General features: G+C 46.8%; 1 protein-coding gene across 1 annotated transcript; it reads left to right on the top strand.

The window, feature by feature from the left end:
• The first annotated feature begins 294 nt into the window (after positions 1 to 294).
• C6H1orf53 (chromosome 6 C1orf53 homolog) lies at positions 295 to 4992 on the top strand. The gene is made up of 3 exons (XM_005348447.1): positions 295 to 531; positions 3442 to 3543; positions 4855 to 4992. The coding sequence occupies exons 1-3, from the start codon at positions 295 to 297 to the stop codon at positions 4924 to 4926; spliced, it is 411 nt and encodes a 136-aa protein (XP_005348504.1). The 3' UTR covers positions 4927 to 4992.
• The last annotated feature ends 4080 nt before the right edge of the window (positions 4993 to 9072 follow it).

Below are 9072 nucleotides of genomic sequence, written 5' to 3'. Positions count from 1 at the left end.
TGCTTAATAACACAGCTCACTTTCTATTTTTTTAAATAATTACGATTATGCTATAACCTAGCCTGACGGGAAATAAAAATGCTCCCCCTTTATCTCAGAAGAAATACAGCAGAGAATTTAAGAACAGAGAACGGGAGACGACACCTCGTTCCAGTCTTCCGGTGCACGTTTTTTTCTTCCAAGGGGCCGAGTGAAGGACAGCCCTGCCTCCCCCGAACAGGCCCCGCCTCCCGCTTCGCCCCGCCCATCGCCCCGCCTCCCCGGCGTCGCTACGCCTCCCACCGTGGCGGCGGCATGGCGGCCTGTGGGTTCCCGGCGCTGGCTAGAGCGGCGCTAGGGAGGCCACCGCCTCGGGCTGAAGGCTTCCGACAGCAGCCGAGCTCAACCCTCAGCTCGGCTTCCGAAGGAGCCAGCGGCGGCTCCGGTTCAGGCTCGCGGGGGGCGTCCGAAGGAGAGCAGAGGCATCCGGCGAGCCAAGAGTTAACCGCGGCCGAGCGGCACATCGCCGGGCTGCACGAGGCCGCCTGCGCGGTGAGGCCCGCTCCTGCCGCCCCGCGGCCTCTGCGCCTGCGCGTGCTCAGCCCCTAGACCGCGGAGGCAGCCCCGGGCGGAGGGGCAGGAGTTGTTGGTCCAGGGCCTCCGGCCTGGGACGGATTGGCGTCGTGCGTCTGCTGGGAGGGTCCTGCGAGAAACCGGGCCGCACTCTTGCATGAGAGTGGCACTCGGTTTCTGATCAGTGTCCCAGCTAAAGGCTTGTCTCTGGGTGTGTGTGCTCGCGCGCGCCCTCCAGTGCGTGAGTGTGTTGGGTGGGGGAAAGGGGTGTGAAGGAACCAAAGATGGAAACATGGAGACAGAAACGTACAGATATGTTGCCTGAGCACAGTAACTTGAGCTACCTGCTGCCATGCAGTGACTTTCATAATGAAAACAAGACAAGACAGATGCCTTGCATTTTTTCCTTATGTCCTCTCATCTTTTGTCCCCAAGTCCAAGTGAGCAGAGGAAATTACTGTCGGGCAAGTTTGCATTTTTCCCTATGCATTCTTTGTTTTTCGAGACAGGGTTTCTCTGTGGTTTTGGGAGCCTGTCCTGGAACTAGCTCTTGTAGACCAGGCTGGTCTCAAACTCACAGAGATCTGCCTGCCTCTGCCTCCCAAGTGCTGGGATTAAAGGCGTGCTCCACCACCGCCCGGCATGCATTCTTAAATAACCTTTTCTTCTGGTTTGTGGATTTGACAATTGATTGTCACCACTAATATCCATCTTTATCTCCCTGCAGCTTCCCGACAACTCAGACTACAAGAGTTTGAAGATGGCATTATTTATTGCATTCTAAGTTCTATAAGATATAAAAGTTATTTCTCATAAACCTTTATAGTAAGCTCTTTGTTTGATAGTTCTTGATAAGACCACTGAGTTATTTTGGTTGGTTTGACCCACAGAGGTAGAGAGGAAAACCTTGACCGTTTCCTAAGGTTGACATCCCTCCCTTGACAATAGTCGGCCCAGGGAATCTGCTGACCTTTTCAGGGGTTGAAAGTAAATAAAGATTCATCAAGAGATTATTGGCAGTATTTGATTATTCTTGCTCATACTCTTATTTTAAATATGACACATGGAGTTTGTCCCCACTAGTCACCATGTAAAGTAAAACCCAGAAGTCTCATTGTTTTCAGTGCGTGTAAAGACTGGTTCATTCAACATGGGGGAAGAAAGGAACTTGCTTTCCCTGGGGAACCCACGACTGTTTCATCATTGTTTCACAGATTACATGACAGTCCGGGAGACCCTACATAAAACCCCAAACAAGCTTGATGGTTCTCTTTGCCACAAATCAGAGCTCCCAAACCACAGCACTTCTCCATGCCTCAAGACAGCCTGGCCTCATAGCTCTTCCGCTGCTGAACGCATCCTCACCAGACGGTTTGCTTCCCAGTCACTGTCTGCCCGCTTGCCTCATCTTTGTTGCCATCATTATCTGAGGCTCATTTAGTGAGGGCCAATTGTGTATAGGCAGTCAGCAAACTCGGAGGCGCACCATATACACGCAGAGAGCGTGTGCGTAGGGACAGCTTGCCAGATAATTGTCCCCAGGAAACACATGGAAGCTACAAAAAGTGAAGGCTGCTCAAGACTTCGCAGTGTTTTGTTTATTTGTCTTCAAACATGAGCTTTGTGGGGATGGGAAGTTGAAAAGAAAAAGAAGTGAGGTCCCGGAAATGGGCCATTCTACAGTGTTGAGTGCACCTGGTGTCATATGACACCCCCCCCCGGGGGGATTTGGGAAGCCCTTGAAAGCATCATTGAGACTTGCTGGATTCTTAGTACTGTGGTCTATCTGTGTGGGAATGCCTTTGAGCAAACCTAGACTTGGACCAACATTAGTTGGTCTAAATGTCAACCATAATGAGTGATGTCATTAAATATGACACTTAACAGTTGAAGATGCTCATGACTAAAAAAAGTGTCTGATATAGCTGATAATACTTTTCATCCAACATGTTGCTGTAAGCTTGAGGCGAGCCTGGACGACATAGTTCCAGGCCAGGCAAGGCCATATGGTGAGACCCTGTCTCAAAAACAGAAAAGAAAAAGAAAAATGTATGTCTAAAGACCTGCTGCATGTTTCTTGCACATTTTAATGAAAGTCCACATGCAAGAGTGATATGCTGAGCTACTGGAGATGAAGGTGTTACATAAAAGTTTATAGGGAAGTTTCCTCTAAAATCTGGAGGCTAAGAAGCATGATTAAAGTGATACTTGTGCATAGGTGGAAAATGCTTCCCTGACACTTGAAGTTGTATACTGGAAGTTGCTTTTGCTCAAGCTTGTTAAACCAACAATACTTTGTTTCCTGTAAGACTAGAGCTAGCATTAGTGGAAGCTGGGGAGGAGGGGAAAATAGTGTGGACTGTGTAGCGGAGCAACACATCATGAAGGTATAGAGAGTGTTCAATAATAGCAAAGGTAATGCTTTTCTGCAAGGGCTGTTTGGCTTTGATTAGCACCTTTTCTGCGGATTTAAATCATTATCCACATATTGTAAGTACTGAAATTGTAACTGCAGCTTCTGAGTGGAGTTCATTTTCAGCCTCTTAGGCTCTTAAAATCATCTAAATCACTTGTTATTGAGCTCGTTGCCTAGAAGCGGGATGAAAAGTATCAGAGAGGTGGCTACATAGTTATTGCATACAGCGGACTTCTTGTTTTTCCATCAGCTTCTCATTTTACTCAAGCTGTATGTTTTTCCCTTTAATCACATACAGTTAGATTGTATATAACATTGAAATGCATTTGCTTCTTTATTGCAAATGCCACTAGATTACTGGGAAAGAAATTTAGTATTACTCTTATTTTTACAGTAGTTTTGGACAAAAAATATTACTAGGGAGCTATGATGAACATTAACAAAGATTAATACATTGTTTTATTACTCTTCAGGCTGGCCAGCTGAGCTATGTGGACCCAGCTACAGGGTACGTGGTGTTCACAAGGCTGGCCCACTTGCAGAGAGGTGCCTGCTGCGGTTCTGCCTGCAGACACGTGAGTAACAGTTCTCGAATTACCCAAGCAGTTTGCTGAGCTTCTGTAACTTCATAAATACCTATTATTTGAACAACAAGTCATATAAAAAAGCTAAATAGACCTAGAGTGTGCTTTTCACTAGCTGTTTCAGCAAAGGACAACGAAGCTGTTAGTACCAACACAGGACCTTTAAAGTTAATGGAATTTTGTACCGTTTCATTGCAAGCATCAGCTCTTCCAAAGGCTAAGACTTGAAATTCAGAGTAACTCTTTATTGGGAAGAAAGCTTTCACAAAGTCTGAAAGAGTTGTCTTCACTAGGCAAGCACAGAGAGCAGGAAGAAAATTCCAAAAAAAAAAAAAAAGAGAGAGAAAGAAAGAGAAAGAGAGAAAGAAAGAGAGAAAGAAAGAAAAGAAAGAAAAGAAAGAAAGAAAGAGAAAGAAAGAAAAGTGTTGGAGCTCAACTCCTGGAAATCCTGTTATCTTAAGAAACAGACATTTGCCCATCATTTGAGACATGGATCTTGCTGAAATGATAAGACTTCCTCCGCTTGCGGTCCACTCTCTGCTTCACAGCCCCCTTCCCTGGGCAGTCTCCAGACCGGTGCTCTCCTTTCCTGTAGTTCCTAGCCTCTCTGTAACCCTCTCCTCCCTCCCCTCCTGTCCTTGTCCTTCCCTGTTTCCCTTCTTCTAGTCAGTGTTTAAAGGGACTGTGGGCTATGTTACTCCAAAGTTAGTGGTGCAGGTCTGAGTAGGCTTATTCAGGAGACTCATACCTGTGTTTAATGGTCAAAGTGAATGATTATTCCTTCCTCTATTCTGAGCATAGAAGAAATTAGAGGATTTTTTTTCTATTGTGAGGCATACCACTGAGACATATTGTTATTTGGTTAAGATTGTAAGCAGATAACAACTGTTTACAGAACACTTTGAGTCTTTTTCCTGCAAGAAGATAGTATTTCCTTTCACTAGTCCACGTTCTCATTAAAGACCAGACACCAGTACACATATGAACTGTAGACAGTTTTAAATGTCAGTCTTCACATTTATGGATACTCCTACCTATGCCACGAGCTGTTCCTAATCAAATGCATGACAGCGTTGCATAAATGTAGGACCTATAGATTTCGTAAGATTGGGGGTTTGACAGTAAAATTCTTGAAGTTGGAAGAATACACTTAGGAAATGGTTCTTGAACCCTAATTAGGGCTATTTACCCAAGGTCCCATTGTGTTGTTTAGTACCCAAGATATGTCCCACCGTGAGACATGCACATTCCCACAGTGACTGTTAAATAATTTGAAAATAATTTGTTGTCCTTCTTTTCCAGTGTCCATATGGCCAAGTCAATGTGAAAGATCCATCTAAAAAGAAGCAATTCAACTCCTATTTTTATGTTTGACAACAACATTATATCTGTTCTGTCTAGTTGAACTTACGTTTTTGAAAATAAAGTCTTAGCCTGGAATTCTTATCTGTTATAAATATCTGAACACTGATTTAGTATTAAGTACAAACATTCAAACAGACATCCATAAAATGGACATTATTTTCCTTGACTTTTTGCTGCATGATCACATGCATATGTTTAAGAAGAAAATAATGACTGTCCTATTACATGAAAGTAGCAGTTGGGCCATGAAAGTAGCTTTGGGTTTTCCTTAGCTTTGCTTTTCCCAATGTTTCTCATCAGTGCAAGGAAGGTTGCTGGCAACTAGCAAGTACATTCTTTATTTTATGTGTATCTTCAACTTTAGGATATAATACCATGTAGTGCAGGATATGAACACCCAAGAAATAACACCCTCCTGCAAAGATGCTCTCATTGTCTATCTGCACTTTCAGTATGAATCTCAGACCATTTTGATATGGGGGTGAGACCACCAAACATGCCTCCTTTAGCCCAGCCTTCATTCTCCCTCTACACAGCCCTCTCCATTTTCTTCTGACATTTCTGAGGCAAGGCTACCTTTGAACATCTTCCTTGCTCTGCATACCTTTTGTCCACTGTGATAATTCCCCTGAGAGAGTCCAGCCTCTTGCGAGGCATTATCTCCCAGGGGTTGTTCTTTTCTTACCTTCTCTGCTTCTGTTGCAGGGCAGCAGCCCCTGGGAGGCCCTTTGTCTGCCAGGGGAAAAGTTATGCAATAACTGGCCCTCAGACATGAACCACTCAGAGATTTTCAGGTTTTAATCAACCAAAAGGTTCTAGTGCCTTCTTCAATATTTGTCCCCAAATAAAAGTCCTTAGCTATAAAATATGTGAAAGTAAATTTCTAGTGATTCTGATTTTCTTTAATTACTACTTTGTTATTTACATACTTTCCATGCCTGGTATTAAATAGCTCCCAAAGCCTCTTGACCACATTGATGGCTCAGGTCTCCCAGTCTTCTGACCCTGGTCTCTAGAAAGCACCCCCCAAGATGCAAGTAAGGTGCCTGCAGCTTCCTTGGATTAAAATGCTACTATATTGGGCCTGGGATTGTCATATCCACAAGTTATTCTGAGGAAGGGAGTAGCTGTGTCCTAAGAATTCCTTGAAGCCACTTTCTTTCCCATTCTTAGGTTCAGGAGCAATTGCACTTCTACTTTTTAACTAAAATTGAAGATGAACCAGATAGTCTTATGGGTGGTGGACAGGTTATGTTCTAAAGAAATACAGTCTAAAAAGGTTATCTTCTTGAAGAATCTAGAAAAGAAAGAAGGAGAGATTATGTTGAAAAGGAGTCCTACTTAAGAGAGTGTTTAGAAAAAAAGACCCTTGGGAGATATAAGAAACTCCCAGGGAAGCCTTTACTCCCTGGCTGCTCTTTCTTCCTCTTAGTTCAATCCTTCCAAAAAAACTAGCCATCTTGGAGGTTGGCAATTCTTGGGATCTCAACTTGCAGCACAGTAGATGCTGGGTCAAGGGAGGGGAGGCACTTATTCATGCCTACACCTGATGCCAGGAATCTTAGGTCTGCAGTGCTTCTGAACCATGGTATAACGGATGGGAGCAGGGCAGGTGCTCCCACAGTAAACACAATACTGCCACATAAATGGGCTCCGCTACAGAGGGTTTAAGCTATATAGTTTTCACACATTGTAAAGTAAAATCTCTGCTCTCTTATTGGGTGCATAGATAGAAACACATGCTGATGCCCAGAAAAGAAATGTCCCCATATAAATCAATTCTGGTGTAGCTCCACTCTCAAGGTTCCTGGAGCCTCCTTCTGCCCCTGGGCACAGTAAATCAAGAGAGACTGATTTGGGGGGTTGTTTCTAACACAGAATGACCCTCAAAGAAACTAAGGTTACTAGAGCAGGGGTGGAGATGGATTTCTGAGGCTAGTTCTTCTCTAGCTGTGAGTAGTGGTGCACAATCCTCTCTCTTTGGGAGCCGCACTGTCCCCACTTATTAAGAAGGTCGAGATGAGAAATAAGTTTATCCTTTCAAGTAAAACTTGAAGTTCCAAATAGGGTGCTTGGAGCAAATGAGATCCTAAAAGTTTTCACTAGCTCTACCAAGGGTCTTTGTTTCAGCGAAGTGCCCCCTCTCCAAAGGCGTCTGCAAAGTCCTTTGCTCAACAAGCTTCTAACATCAAAACTTGGTGGGGCTTTGATTCGTCTCCAGACAAGATTGGGGAAGGAGGCTCCCTACCTACCCGATGAACGACACTTGCCACGCTGCGTCCCGCAGCTGTTAGAAGTCGCAGGGTCCCAGGGCAGCCCCAAAGGAACCTGGCTCTCCCCTCATCACCCTTCACTGCTCACTTCCATCAGCCACTTTATCTTCCCTACCTTCCACCGACGGCTAAGCTGGGGAGCTGACCTCTGTCGGCAGCGGAGAAGGTAAAGCTCTGTGTTACTTTTGCACAACCCTACAACGGTTAAAATGCATTTCCAGATTCCCAAATGATTCCTCTTTGAGGGGGGCAATTCTCCCTCCCTCCCTGCCTTCTTCCCTCCCTGCCTCCCTCCCTCCCTTCCCTCCTCTGTATGCGTATCCTTATCAAACACCTGAAAGGGATAGCCAAAGAAATTAAAAGGCACAGCATAGGACAGAACCCAAGAGTTTCCAGTGCTTGCTCACTGATTTTTATTTTATAAAGCTGAACCCAAGAGTCTTGTCCTCCTCCTTTTCCAGGAGGGTACGATAGAAAAAGTAAACTAGGTGAGCCTGGGAAAGTCCGGTTCTGTAAACGGATGGGACTGATTGACTGACTGACCCGAGGGACTAGTTCACGAAGCCAAGTGTTCCCGTGAAACACGCACGGGGCATAGTCAGTCTCTAAGGCTCCCAGCAATACTCCGCTGTTTAGTGTGCGGAGTGAGCGTGCGGGGGAGGGGTGGCTTGGATTCATCATTCCTGAGCCGTCTCTTATAGCCCCCAAACTGTGGAGAGCTTGTGGGACTGGTTGGCTTCCATCCCCGCACAAATCCGTAATTTTTGCTGGTGGCTTCGAGGCACACAAATGCCTTCAACCCATCCAGCCCCTTGGCTCATGCCAAGTCAAGGAGCGGCTAAGACTGCGGGGTCTTTGGGGAGCAGACTGGCGTGGGGGAGGGCGGCGCCGGCGCTGACCGGCGTTCTGGAGCTGCCAATCTCTCTGCTCACACCTCCTTCCCCACTGGCGCGGGAGCCCAAGCTAATCCCCCGCCTCCCCATCTCCGACTGCGAGGGGAGCCTTGGGTGGGGAGTGGGGTAAATAATTGGCCAGAGGTCTGGCTTCCGATTCTTCTCTACCAGCGGCTCGAGGGAACCCGGGGCTACGCAGTCCTAGCGGGATCTAGACCAGGTAACAAGGTCCCCGCCAGTCCCTGCCATAGCCTATAGCCGTTTTGAGTGCCCAGGTTCGAGTGCAGAATTTCTTCTAGAAGGTTTTTCTCAGTTGTTGCTCTTTAGTAAGGACCCAAGAGGGGCAGGTGTCTTGGGGCCCCTCGCAGAAGGGTCACAGAGTCCGGTTTCCAGTGCAGAACGCTCTCCAACTTGCTGGGTTTCCGATGCGGGGCTTAGAAGCATCGATGGTGAGCGAGGGATGGGGAGAAGAAGGCGGGGGGCGGTGTGTGAGCAATCAATAGCTTAGCCCAGTTTCCCCAGGAGCTACCACCCATTCACCTTCTATGCAGCAGGCACCAGCTGGCGGCAGCATCTTTTAGGTACCAGCTTCAGCAAGTCAAAGGCAGGCTGGGGGTCCGGGAGGCTAGGGTACGCTGCGGGGCTCCAGGACCCCTCCCCCGGCTGCGCCCAAGTCTCGGGATGCTCGTGGCTTTATGAGGTTCCCTTGCCTCCAAGTCTTCCATTAACACCTCCTCGGATTATTGAGAGGCTGGCAGGGCCGAGCGCGGTCTCGGAACGGTTATTGGGGTACTGGCAGGAGGCTGAGCCCTAGGCCATCCCCGACCCTCGCCTATTCCGACTTGAGAAAGCATAAACAGAAAATAAAAGACAGGAGGAGAAGGCTGAAGGTCAGGTCAATACTGGGGAGAGAAGAGAGGAGAAAAGGGACAGAGGTAAGGAGGGAGGGAGGAGAGAGAGAGAGAGAGAGAGAGAGAGAGAGAGAGAGA

Source organism: Microtus ochrogaster, chromosome 6 (assembly GCF_000317375.1).
Source record: "Microtus ochrogaster isolate Prairie Vole_2 chromosome 6, MicOch1.0, whole genome shotgun sequence".
Taxonomy (NCBI): domain Eukaryota; kingdom Metazoa; phylum Chordata; class Mammalia; order Rodentia; family Cricetidae; genus Microtus; species Microtus ochrogaster.
This window is presented reverse-complemented; position numbering and strand designations above follow the sequence as displayed.